Here is a 13,960-nt window from a genome sequence, read left to right as displayed (position 1 = left end):
TCCACCTCCTACTGTCACTGAAGAAGGAAAACATCAGTTATTCTCAAGGGCAATTGGAGAAGATACATAACAAGAGCTGGCCCTCATCTAGAAGATAAAATCAAACTAACAATTCAGGAAGTGTCAAGAGAAATTCAAAAGTTTACAGGTAATTTCTCCTAAATCTAGAACTTTAGATATCGGATAAAAACTTATTAATATTAAACTATGCAGTTGCAATAGCGGAAAACATTTTACCTAAGTCTAACCACCAAAACATCACAGATCATGTCCAAAATTTCCTCTCCCCAGACTGGGGAGTAATATGAACAAGGTCAAATTGTATAAATCATAATAAAATTCATGGATACAAGTTATTTTCATTTCTAAATCAAATACATAAAAGACCACCAGTTAATAAAAGCAGTAATTTAAGAATTACTACTAATAAACATACTAATAAACATTCACTTTAGTCCTGTCTTTCAATTGCTTTTTGTTCCATGAGAGAAAAGAGGTGCTCTTATTTTAAACTGAAAATGCTGACAAGTTGTTTTATTAATGCATGTTCTTCCATACAGCTACCTATAAAAGCTTATAGAATGCTGTTAGTCCAAGTTTTTGATTATTCCTTTGGCTACTTGGCTTGGTCCAACTGGACCAATTAATCTAGAGAACTGGAGTTAGTCCAGAGTCTGGAGAACCCAATTAGTGGAGAAAGAGACAAATTTAGGGCATGGCCTGTAATATTTATATACAAATAAAAATTTACAATTCACAGGATCTACAGTTAAGGCCTTAAAAGCTTAAATAGGGAAAAATCCATGAGGCAAATATATTAATTTAAAAGTTCCAAATAATTAAAAGAGTTACGCACTTCCAGCTTATGTTCTTTCTCTGCAAGGGCTTCTTTTTGACAACGAAGAAAATCTGATAACATTCGAGTTAGTTGCTTCCTATCATCTATTTCTGCTGCCAATCGACCATTGTAATCCGCCAACAGCATGCATGCATCATCTACCATCTTGGAAAGCTGTTCTCCTGATTCTTTATCTAAGATGCAAGAAAAAGTAATAAACAAGTAGGTAATACATTAAAAACAAAGCTATAACTTGTTTTATTTAAAAAATTCAGAATCATTCTTTCTCACCTGTTATTTTGTCAAGTAGAGATACATCTTGGACTTCAACAGGCAAAGAAGCTATTCTCTGATGAACTGCTGCATCACCAGAGGCTGCATTTTCAAGTTCTTGTAAGGCTCTAATGAGATCTATAGTCTGAAAAAGCAAACAACTTCAGAATCAAACTTGTCAAGACCAATAGGGTCAAAATTAATTTAACAGCCATGCAACTTCATTGTAGGTCAAACATTTCTGTAATCTCCAAAATATTTCTTACTAGTTTTATTTTTAAAAAACAAAATCTCACCCTCTGTTCCCCTACTCCCATAAGACCTCAAAACATACCTGAAAAAAAAAATCAGATGATTTGTCCTTTGTAGTTCTCTATTTTAAAGCAATTATTTTACTTACAGCAACCAGAGTCTTGGTTAAATTAGCAAGATATTTCCAATATAACAATTAAAATTACAAAATTATATGCAAATGAAGCCAAACAAAACACATTATGGGTGTTGTGAGTCTTTCTTTGTTTTGCCCCAGTCAGCTGATGCATAGAATAATGCATCTTTCTTGTACCAATTCTAGGATTTTCCAGAGTTCTGGAAAGAATATGGAGGTTGGAGATTCTTATTAAGACGGGGTCCAATCAGGAAGAGGGTAACTATGCCCAAATCCTGGGGAAATAAACTGAGTCCTATACACTGAAGCAATCTAACTGGTAAGGATGCAAAGTCAATATAGGCATCTAATTTAAAATTTGCTAGTAAGACTTTATAACAGAGACTATCTTTAGAGAAACAAACCTATTGATAAAAGTTAGTGATTTTCAATTCACCAATTTCAATACCTTTCAATTATAATATGATAACTACGTAACTAACAACTAAACAAAAATTATGTCAAGTTGGTAAGTTATCTTACTCTAAGGACAAATGAGGCTTTCTGATAAAATGTTTGATACAAGTGACTATGTTTTATGAAAGTATAGAGAAAAATAAGTGGTCTACACTGAAAATGAAAGGAGAGTCTTAAGAATTATAGTCATGTTTACTCTAGCAGGGTAATGCCAAAATAAGATGTCATACTCTTAGACGAAGGTAGAGAGTCTAATCTCTGGTTTGAGAATGAGTTTCCTAAATGTCTTTATATTAAGAGACATAAAGAGATAAACCTTGAGAACATACTTAGGGCTTTACCTGAAGGTATAAACTTTCAAGGCTTTTGAGTTAGTACTTTAAAAATGAAAAGATGATGAATAAATGAAGAAAATATCTCATGTAAGACTCCCTCTACATTTAGAGCCTGTAGGGTAGAATATGATCTACTACTTCCCCTCCTTCATAAATACTTACCTGAACTCAAAAGTAGGCAAGCTAGAATTAGAAAGCTGAAAGAATGGAGAAAGACCCCAGGAAAATTAGTCTCTTTAAAGAGGAAAAGATAACAATTCCTCTTGATTTAGATCGTAGGTTCATAAATTTAAAGTTGGAAGAGACTTTTAAAGGTTATCAAGTTCAATCCCCTCAATTCTGCAGATGAGGAAAATGAGATACAGAGAAGTTAAGTAATTTACCCAGTGTCACACAGCTAATAAGTGAATCTTACATAAATGTGAGAAAACAAAAATATTCTAGAGCTCTATATGGTAAGAAAGACATCATAATGTACAAAATGGAAAGGATGATACTAAATCACCTTTGAAGGATATGAGGAATAGAAAGTTAGAACTGGAAGGGACCTCAGAGATATCACTACGATCCTTTAATTATCATTATAGGATTTAATTTTTTAAGAGACCCTTTAAAAGTACTTAAAATTGCTTTTAAAAAAAACAGAAAAATAAAAAAGAAAATAAAAATAAAAAAACATACAGGGGCAGCTAGGTGGCACAGTGAGTAAGAGAGCCAGCCCCGGAGTCGGGAGGACCCGGTACTGGTTCCGGCCTCAGATACTTAACACCCACACACAAAAAAAACCTGGCCATGTAACCTTGGGCAAGTTACTTAACCCCAACTGCTTTAAAAAAAAAAAACATGTATCAATAAAAATATGAGTTTGGGAAATCTCAAAGGTACAACCCAGCATTTTAATGAAGTATCATTTACTTAGAAGGAAAAAGCTGTCTCAGAACATCTGATGTTTTCCAAGAGAGTTTCAACAATTAAGATAATGGAACCCTATTTCAAATAAACATAAGCAATGTGGTAAACAAAAAATACCCAAATAGTTGCATATGACACTTTTTTATAGTTCAGAGTATCTTTCCTTACCCTTGACTTTAAGATCAATTTACCACACTAAAATTCAATGAAAAGTTTGACTAACAACAAGAATGTGACAATACTAGTAATTTATAACCACAAACAGGCAATATCAGAAGTCTTAGGACTGTAGCTTTAAGCTGTTAAAGCTTAAAACTGCACTAAGACTTTTGAGATTTCCTGTATACTGGGATTCTCTTTTGAAAGAGATCATTTCTACCTGTGGAGGTTCACTTGGTGATCCTAGTGCTGAACAATTTTCATTCTCATCCACCTTTATCTGTTCATATGAACGCTTTCTAGACTTCTTATCACCATCTGATTTAAAGGAAAATGTAATTATTTTCATGAAAAAAATGCTGCTTTGTGAATAAAATAATGATAAATTTATATATACTTACAGAGAGCTTGCCTAAGTTGTTCTAACACATCATTTTCATAAACAGACCTTTCTTCCCAAATAGAAAGCACTCTTCCAAGATGTTTTTTACAATTTTCATCAGTCTCACTGAAGGAAAAATAAATGGAATATTAATAGTTAAAAACCTGATGCTTTGGGCCTTTGAAAAGGGTTAGGGTTAGTTTTAAACGAAATCAGTAATATCTTGAATAAAATTTCTGAACTGACCAGTAATTCAGAACAGATTAAAACAGCAATACAAATAGCAGCATTACTCAAACTATGAAAACATAAGAGTTTGCTGTACTACACTCAACTTTAGAGCATAAGATGTCTTCTTTCCTCGTTTCATAAAACTTATCTTAGCAAAATATACTACTGGGCTTTACAATTTGGATTGTCATTTGAGCTATCCTTATCTAAATCACTCCGTTATTTTCTTAGCTTCCATAGGTTTTTTTTTCCCTTCATACATTTGCTCAAGAAGTTCAGGAAATAGCACAAAATCCTTTATACATTCATCATACATACATACAAGCAATTAATAGCTGCTATGAAATTGCTATACTTAATTTAAACTGTGATAAAATTATTCAAGATTTTTAAAATTTTAAAATTTTTTTTAATTGTTTTAAGAAAGAATTCCACATTTCAAAACAAATATGTGGAAAACCATTATGAGGAACAGTTAAAACTAAAAATCATCGTAACACACAACCACCATATTCAATATTTTGAATGGCAAATAAAAAGAGAGGAAAAAACTAAAGAGAATACCAAAAATCATTATGCAAGTCAATACTTTCTGGCCTCTCAATAGAAGTTATTAAAAATCTAGATTTAATATTTATATTCAACTAATTCCTCTATAAAGCACTCTCACATATTTATCAATGGCCTGAAATGTAAATTAGTGTTTTCTTTAAATCAAGCTTGTATATATGGGTGTACATGTTCTCTCTCCCAATAGAATATAAGCTTCTTGAGGGCTAAGTATCATTGTCTTCATTATGATATCTCCCACAACTGGCATAGTGCTTAGCATATAGTTGGTATTTTAAAAATACTTGCCGACTGATTGACTTTGAGAAATATATTTTTATAACCTGAAAGAGAAAATTTTAGAGGGAAAAGTCTTATTTTAAAATAACATTTTACTATACCTGGAAACATGCTTAAAGGCTTCAACTATGACTGGTGCAAAATCTTTTGTGAATTCTGGCCCTTTTCTTTTGCTGTTCTGGATGACATCATTGGCAAGATAAAGAAATGTCAGTTTCCTGTTTGGTTTGGCTGAAAAATAAAGAAAAATAAGAAAAGGTTAACAAATCCACAATAAATAGTTTAACAAAAGAACAAGTACATCACAATACCTTTAATAGTGAAACAGCAATACTTATTACAGATGAACAGTCAGTTCTACTACAACACTTTTTTGGGAAACCATGAATTTGTTCCAGTTTGACGGATACATTAGGAAACACTATTCTCTTGAAAATTATTACTTTTGCTAGATTATTCATATTGTTTCTGGAGAGTCTGGATAGTATTACCCTCTCTCTTCCAGTAGCTCCCTAATGTATCTGGGATAAAATACAAACTCTGCAGGTTAGTAAATGAAGCCCTTTCATAAACATCTGCCTCTAGCCAATCTTTTTGGGCTCCTTTTCATGCACTTTCTATTTCAGTCAAACTGGCCTAATGACTATTACTCATGTATGACATTCCATCTCCCATCTCCTTATAAGCTATTGTTCTCCATGTTTCTTGTAAAACAAGCAGAAATGCCTTCCCTGAATCTCTTCTGCTCTCCTTAAGTGAGTGGTGGGCTGCATGGGATAGGCTGGCTCTTCCAACACCTGAGTCCAGTGAGGGGAAGCAATATAGGCCCTGGGTTCTTGCCAATTTGTTTTGTTTCATGGTAAAACTGAGGTCAGCTAGTCCTAGATTTCCTTACTGCACTGGTCCCTACTTTTTATTCTTAAGACTTTCATCACCTCTTGCCTGGACTATTGCAATTTCCTCCTAATTGATCTCCATATCTTGTCTCTGCCAATTACAATCCACCCTCCATAGAACTGGCAGTCATTTTCCTAAAGCACAGATATACTCAATTAATTAACTCCAGTGGTTCTACCTCAGTTCCAAAATCACATATAAACTTCGGTTTAGCATTGTAATGCTTCACAACCTGGCCCTATCCAATATTTCGAGTCTCCTTACACATAATTCCTTTCCACATATTGTGGGATCTAGGGATACTGATTTATTTACTGTTCATCATACTTAAAATTCCATTTCCTATCTCTTGCTTTTGTATTGGCTATCCCCCATACTTGGAATGCACTTCTTATTCACCTCTACCTCTTAGAATCACTGTTTTCCTTCAAACTCAGCTCAAATGCCTCTTCTGATATGAAGCTTTCTAGCATCCAGCTGCTAATGCCACCTTATCCCAAAATTATCTTGTATAAAGCTCATAGGATCATCAATTGGAAAGGGATATTAGCTGTCATCTGTTCTACCCCCTTTCTTTTATAGATAAGGAAAGTGAGGCCCAGAGAGATTAATCAACTTGCCTAATGTCACCAAGGTAGTCAGAGACAAAGCTGTTTTGTATACATGTATGTGTATATGTGTTGCTTTCTCCAAAAGAATGTAGGTTGTTTGAGGGAAAAAACTGTTTTGGTTTTGGATCCTAGGAACCCAGTACACAGTGAGGATTTAATAAACATTTGATTTGACTGATTCACACAAAACCATGAAACCATTTCATAAAAGAAAACTTTTTTAACGTACCATTTAATCTTCATGCAAATAGCTAATTTGGAAATTTGTTTTACTTGTCTATACATATTTATAAGGCGTTTTATTTTCTTGCCTTCTCAGTGTATGGGGGAAGGGACACAGAGAGAGAACGTGGAATTGAAAATAAAATTTAATTTAAAAAATAAAAGACATAAAAGAAAAAACTTGATGTAAACTCTACCATTTGATCAGTAATCAAATTTTTAAAAGTATCACCAGCTTATATTTATTTACACAAAGCTTTCTAATTCGCAGAGTGCTCACATTTTGCCTGCATTTTAAAATATGCAATATCCAAGTCTGCTCAATCAGAGGCAAAAGTTTTACTTATCCTCTAATTTTGCTTTTTTAAATTATTAAAGATTTGGATTAAAAGGAGGGGAGGGAAGGCAATCAAATAAAATTTTCAATCAGTGAGTTTTAAGCCCTATTGATTACAAAATCCTTCAGTCTGCTTTTACTATGTAGAAAAACTTCACTGCCTGCTTGTAAAGTGGGCAACATGACATGCTATTTTAAACATGGATGTATCCTCATCTTACTAACTTTCAGAGTACTGTCACAAAGGATAATTTATGCTAGGCTATATCTCTGCACCTAAAAGAGAAATCAATAAGGGATGAATTTAAGCACATCTTCAAAAAATTCTACTTCTGAAACATGAAAGAAAAGGCTGCTATTTATGGGAGAACTATGAATACCCATGTATTGCTAATAATAAAAGCATATAAAAATGTTTTCAAAGTCTATGAAGCCCCCCCCTTTATTTATTGACTTCCACATGTTAAAAAATAGTGGCATAAGGGGCGGCCAGGTGGCTCAGTGAGTAAGAGCATCGGCTTCAGTGTCGGGATGACCTGGATCAAATCCGGGCTCAGATACTCAGCACCACACCCAGAAATAATAACTGGCCGTGTAACCTTGAGCAAGTTACTTAACCCCAATTGCTTTAAAAAATAAAAAATAGTGGCATAAAAAACCAAAATGACCAAAAATATACTAGAAAAGATATATATGAAAACATCCTCCTGGATTATTTTTCTCTGAGTCAGAAAAACTTCAAAGAAAAGGCTACAAATAAAACACTATTTTTGACTATATTGTTAAAGAATCGTTCATTCTGAAATTTTAACTTAAATAATTTAAGGTGAATAAACAAATTAAGCTGTATTTATGATCACTACAAGAAATCTGACAACCGTAATTAAAATTAAGACAACCATGATGAAGGACAGAATTTACCATCTCACTCAAAGTTTAAGGAAAAAAATTAAGTTATAATACTATAAAACTAAGGTAAAAAAAGTTGAACACTTAATTAGCTTTAAGTTTGGACAGAGAATAGAATAACAAAATATTAATGCTGGAACTCCTATACAAGGAAAATAACTTAAAATCGAAAGGAAAGTGAAATTTAACATTACATGTTAATAGATTAAACTGCCTTCTTCAAAGACTTATTTTTATAACATCTTTCATCCTCCCCTAAAAATTATGTACCTAAATAAAAAAGCAATATAGCATTCAGGAATCTATACCAATAGTTATTATTAGAAATTTACTCTTCTTGGGGCAGCCAGGTAGCACAGCGAGTAAGAGCACCAGCTCCAGTGTCAGGATGACCTGGAGATCGAATCCCGGGCTCAGACACTTAGCACCCACCCAGAAACACTTAGCACCCACCCAGAAACACCTGGCCGTGTAACCTTGAGCAAGTTACTTAACCCCAATTGCTTAAAAAAAAAAAAAAAGAAATTTACTCTTCTTTTATGCAGAGTAATGAAGCATACTTATCTGAATTATTTTTTAAAAGTCAATTCAAAAATTCAAAAAAATCTATCTCGATTTTGCATATAGCCAGTAACCAATGTGAAACATAATTTTGAGTAAAAAAAAAAAACTTTCTGGGTATAGGCAATCATTAAAAATTTTCAGGATAAATATCCACAAGTCTTTCATCATGCTTATAGTCACAAACTAAGAATCTACTGTGCTTATTTTTAAAAATTTTAAGAAAATATTTAAATGAATAAAGCAAAATAAAATTTTATATCTTCTCAGATGTCACTCTCACAAGTACTTAAAACTATATGGAACTAGACAATTGCCATGACTATGGAAATGACTTTGTTCAACAGTCCCCTAAGTGATGACATATTTGTTTTTGTTTTTAAACAAGGAGACGATGTTCACCAAGGCATTCTCCAGTGTCACAGACGATCCTCTGCCAAAGAATCAAAAAAAAAAAAAAAGGAATCAAACAAAAAATTATCTTGGTGGTAGCTGGGTTCTCCAAATTTACAGATGACATTACACTATCAAATCAAATCAACAATCATTTGTTAATAAGCAAGCCACTCTGCTAAGCACTGGGGATAAAATTCAAGAAAAAAGAAAAAAAAATAGATAGTCTCAGCTAAGCCTCATCAATGAAATTCAAGGTGATTTTTAACTGACTGAACTAATCCTTGTGAAAAAAACAAGGACAAAAGCACATGTAGCAGGATGGTTAGTTTAACCAAGTTAATACATGTTAAACAAATGATAAAGATGAAACAGACACAGTTTAGCATAGAAGAAAGAAATGGGATAAAATAGACTAGATTGCATTTGAGAAACTGAAAGATGCTTTCAATGATTCCAAGTGGCCAACTACAGAAAAAGCCCATCTCTAATCCAATATTCTACTACTGGTGCTGTACAGCTGCAAATTACAGAATACAACAGTGGCTGGTGAACTAAAATTATAAACCCTAAGGGCAAGATTAGTATGCATGATAAACATAAGCAGTTGCCACCATTACCACTGAAAATGTGCCTAACTGGCACATAGTGCCTCCCTACTTCACCATAAATGAGATCAGCAGCATGCTAAATATGCAATATTTATGGATAAGAATTACAAAGATCAAGAAGAAAGGGGCTGCTCTCTACTCTACATCAGTAGAACAAAGGGTCACATTGAACATCAGATCTTTGAAACTATCATGTTCTAAAAGTTGATGTCAGTTGGCTGAATTCCTGGAATGATCCACAAAAAACTGTTAAAAACTGAAAATGTGCCTAAACTAGAACGTTAGCAGTTGGAGGGACCCTAAGGAAAGGGAACATGTGAAGAAAGTCATCTCGCCAGGCCATAAGACAGGTCCCAGACAAAATTATAAAGCTTTTGCCTCCCATATCCCTTTCTGTAATCCCCTTATCCTGGGCTCCCCCCAAGTTTTTATTATGCCCTAAAATCCACATCGGAGCATTCCTCCTAGATGTGTGCCCCAGAAATATATTTACAATTACTTTCATCACTTTCTCCATTCTCCTAAGCCTCTACCATTCTAAGTAGCCACCCCCTGGGTAGTGCAGATCTTGGCTAGATGAGAGGAAGATGTCAAATTCACACTAATTCACAAAGCCCTTAACCTTCCCAGAGGCTTTTTAGTTTTAAAGTATGCTTTATTAAGTGAAATTCATCTAGGCCACTCATTAAGAGTTCTACCAGGCATTACACATCCAGCAAGCACAGCTGTATAAGAAAAACAAATTTTGTACTCAACTTTTTTCAAATCTCCTTAAAATTAATAATTAATGTGCTTGGTAAAGTCTACAAGTATCTTACATTTCTCTTGTAAAGTTCTAATCTCCCCAGAGATATTTACTAAAACTTCATATCTGCATTTAAACAAACTTCAACTCCCATTAACCAATTCCTTTATGCCCAGAAAGTATTCCAAATACAGACTTCCTTAGCTGTTGACCTATTTCTCATCTGGTGGGAAAAGTTCCTAAAAATCTATCTCAAATAGGGGCAGCTAGGTGGTGCAGTGAAAAAGAGCACCAGCCCTGGAGTCAGGAGAACCTGAGTTCAAAACTGGCCTCAAACACTTAACGCTTACTAGCTGTGTGACCTTGGGCAAGTCTCTTAATCCCAACTACCCTACCTTCCCCCCTCCAAAAAGCCAAAAAAAAAAATCTCTCTCAAATATTAGTGGAACCACTTCAAAACAAGTTATGCCTGGAACACCAGATTGACCACTCTTTCCTAGATAACGAACCCAATATCAGAAAAGAAAGAAAATCATAAATATAAACACTTTTCTATCAAATGCAAATCTCTGCACTTTACAGGGGAAAAGCATCAAAGTATAGTTAAATCTTTCCATTTTATGAATGACAATAGATACTAAAAAGGAAAACTTTAGGAGATGTTTGTTTTTGTAAAATAGTGTAAGATTCTATTTATGAGCAGTAAAGAGGGGAAAGTGATGAGAATAAATGCATTATTCATATTATCATAATATAAATAATAAATTTTACAAGTACAAATAAAAAATAAATATATAGCCAAAGGATAGGAAGGTTTTTTCAAAAGAAGAAATGTAAGCAACAGCAACTAAATGAAAAAATATTTCAAATAATTAATAGTAAGAGAAACACAAAATAAGACAACTTTAAGGTTCCACCTCATACCCATCAAAATGGGAAAAGATGACAAATGAAGAAAAAAAGAACTATTGCTTGGGCTGTAGTCAATACACTACTGCACTGCTGGAGATGCAAACTGGTTTAACCATCCAAAAAAATTTTTTTGGAACTATAATTCTGAATACCTGGGTACTCTATACTCCAAAGAGATCACAGACAGAAAGGACCCTTCTGTACCACCACCATCCCTGAAAAGGTACAGGTGCATTTTTCGTTCTAACGAAGAACTAGAAACAATGAGGTACCCATTAAATTGGGGAATAGCTGGACTATGATATATAAATATTATCACACTGAAAGAAATGACAAATGACAGGTTCAAAGAAGTAAAAACTAATACAGAATGGTGCAAGAATGAAAGGAACAATTTATACGACTGTAAAGGAAAATAAATTTGAAAGATTTAAAAATAAAAACTGGTCAATTCAAAGATAAAGCTATTAGTAGGGAGACGAACTAGAAGTACTAAATGATACATATATTTTCTGACAGGGGCAATCAACTACACAATAAAATTCACTTGTATGAACAAAAGTTCTAGTGTCTCAAGGCAAATGAAAAAAATAGGAATGAAGGAGGAATATCTTTTCCCATTCTCAAACTACATTATAAATCATAAAAGTGTTTGGTATTGGTTAAAAATTAGGAAAATAGATTAATGGAATTAAACAAGACAGCCAAGACTCAGAAATAGTAGCACCTTCCCTCAACCCCACCATTCTTGCTTTTAGTCCAGATCTCAAAGAAATTATACAGTACAGCGAAGCAACTCCTAAGGAGGAGTCATCCCTGACAAATGACTGCCTTGAACAGGGCAGGCAAACCAGTATAGGTGAAAGAGCAAAGCACCATGAGGGAGAGATAGGAGGTAGCATGTTCCAGACACGTCAAACTACCACTACCACCTTGACCACTATCTCCCTTTGGAGATGAGAAAAGTACAAGATCCTAAAAAAACCAAGAGCATTGGGAATAGCAATGCTTCTAGCCCAATGCCCTCAGGCATCATCCTAAGAAGTAATGCACAGCCTGGGTTACAGAAGACCCCAAAAGAAAGTTCATGCCACCACTATCAAATGGCTTAACAAACTGATATGATTTTATTCATGGAAATAACATGAAAGCATCAACTCACTGCATCCTAAGGACCATGGGACTTATGCATCTGACTTGCAGCTTCCCTATGAGTTTTTTCTTCCTAGTTTCAATTTCAAATTTAATTCCTATTTCAATTCTTTTTTTCTTTTGCCTTTTTTTTGGAGGGGGGAGGGCAGGGCAATTGGGCTTAAGTGACTTGCCCAAGGTCACAGGGCTGCTAAGTGTTAAGTGTCTGAGGCCGGATTTGGACTCAGATCCTTCTGACTCCAGGGGCAGTGGAGTCTATTCATTCTATTCACTGCACCACCTAGCTACCCCCCTATTTCAATTCTTATGAGAACTGAAAACAGGAATTGTCTCACTTCATAACCAGAGTAATTAGCAAACTGCTTTGCAAATAAGTACTTAACAAATGCTATTTATTAATTATTAATTAAATGCTTTCTTCCACAAGTACTGAGAAAAATGGAAAGTAGTATACCACAATAAATTCCAAATTGGGATCTAAATATAAAAGGTGACATCAGAAAGAGATATCTTTATAACAATGGCTATGGGGGAATTTTTTAAGCAAATAAGGGATAAAAATTATGATATAAGATAGCCATTATTTATGGGGCTATGGAAAGTCAGGCACACTTGGTCCAATTAATTAGGAAAACAATTTGGAATCATGGAAGAAAAAGTCACTGAACTGTTCATAACTACCCAAAGCATGAATCTCCCCTACAACTTCTCCAAAAATGACTGTCCAACCTCTGACAAGGACAAATGCATATTCTGGACAGCTGTTATTACTAAGAAATGTCTTCTTTTGTAAATGAGTTTTAATCTGTTTTCTTACAATTTCTTCCCATTGTCTTTCTATAAGGAAATGGATTAAGTTACAAGTTATCAACTCACAAATACATTTTTAAAACCCTCCCTGTATATAGAAGTAGAACTTTGATAACCAATCAATTATTGGAATGCCAAAAAAATTACTTTAAGTTGTTCATAAAATAAGTTAACTAAAACCCAGAATAAGCAACGCAATTTTTTGTTATTAAACTGCCATATCTTGATACGATGATGATGGATGCTTTCAATACCTTGCCCTTAGATGGGATTTAACAAATGTCTGTTGAGGGGTGGCTAGGTCCCTGGAGTCAGGAGGACCTGAGTTCAAATCCAGCCTCAGGCACTTGACACACTTACTAGCCATGTGACTTTGGGGCAAGTCACTTAACCCCAATTGCCCTCCAAAAAAGTAAAAAGAAAAAAATGTCTGTTGAATTCAAATTACCAATACAGCCAGCAACTAAACATTTATTGTAGCAGGTGCTTGAAAGGTCCCTGTACTCAAGAAATCTAGTTAGGGAATTGAGGGAATTAGGGAAATAATATATATATGTATTATGTATATAAATATGTACATACACACACACACACAAAGAAATAATTAAATGATAATACAAAGGATTACTTAGTGCCAAAAAGTACAGTAACTATACTACAATAAAAGGAAATACTTCTGGGCAAAAGACTGAAGTAACATTAAGAGGTATTTCAGAACGTGACATACAATCAAAATGGTTAAAAAAGCCCAAAATTTTTCTTTGACCTTTCCTCTTCTAATCAGCTACACAGCATAACCTCAATCCACTAGACTCTGTCCAGCCCCAAGCAATTATAAGCATGCCAGAAGATTGCTCATAAAGACTGCCACACTTTATTTCCATGAAGAAGAAAGGTGTAGAAACATCTTCAGAGTATTTCGATTTTCAATCTAGATAGCTTATATGTATTAAAATGGAGACAGAAAATTGTATCTT

At 34.1% G+C, this 13,960-nt stretch overlaps 1 protein-coding gene across 5 annotated transcripts in view; it reads right to left on the bottom strand.

The window, feature by feature from the left end:
* The window catches only part of RPRD1A (regulation of nuclear pre-mRNA domain containing 1A), a 98,136-nt gene that overhangs the window by 61,220 nt on the left and 22,956 nt on the right, over nucleotides 1–13,960 (bottom strand). For all 5 annotated transcript variants that reach the window (XM_069075889.1, XM_069075898.1, XM_069075908.1 and 2 more), the window contains exons 2-6: nucleotides 4,925–5,054; nucleotides 3,763–3,869; nucleotides 3,582–3,679; nucleotides 1,130–1,256; nucleotides 857–1,032 (exon numbers count right to left, since the gene is read on the bottom strand). In XM_069075889.1, the coding sequence (XP_068931990.1) occupies nucleotides 857–1,032; nucleotides 1,130–1,256; nucleotides 3,582–3,679; nucleotides 3,763–3,869; nucleotides 4,925–5,054 (638 nt within the window). The remainder of the gene's footprint in view (nucleotides 1–856; nucleotides 1,033–1,129; nucleotides 1,257–3,581; nucleotides 3,680–3,762; nucleotides 3,870–4,924; nucleotides 5,055–13,960) is intronic.

The sequence above is a fragment of the Petaurus breviceps genome, unplaced genomic scaffold (genome assembly GCF_028583685.1).
Source record: "Petaurus breviceps papuanus isolate PSGF00001 unplaced genomic scaffold, PetGlider_PUasm1.0 151, whole genome shotgun sequence".
NCBI lineage: Eukaryota > Metazoa > Chordata > Mammalia > Diprotodontia > Petauridae > Petaurus > Petaurus breviceps.
Note: the sequence above shows the minus strand (reverse complement) of the source record. Positions and strands in the feature narration are given on the sequence as shown.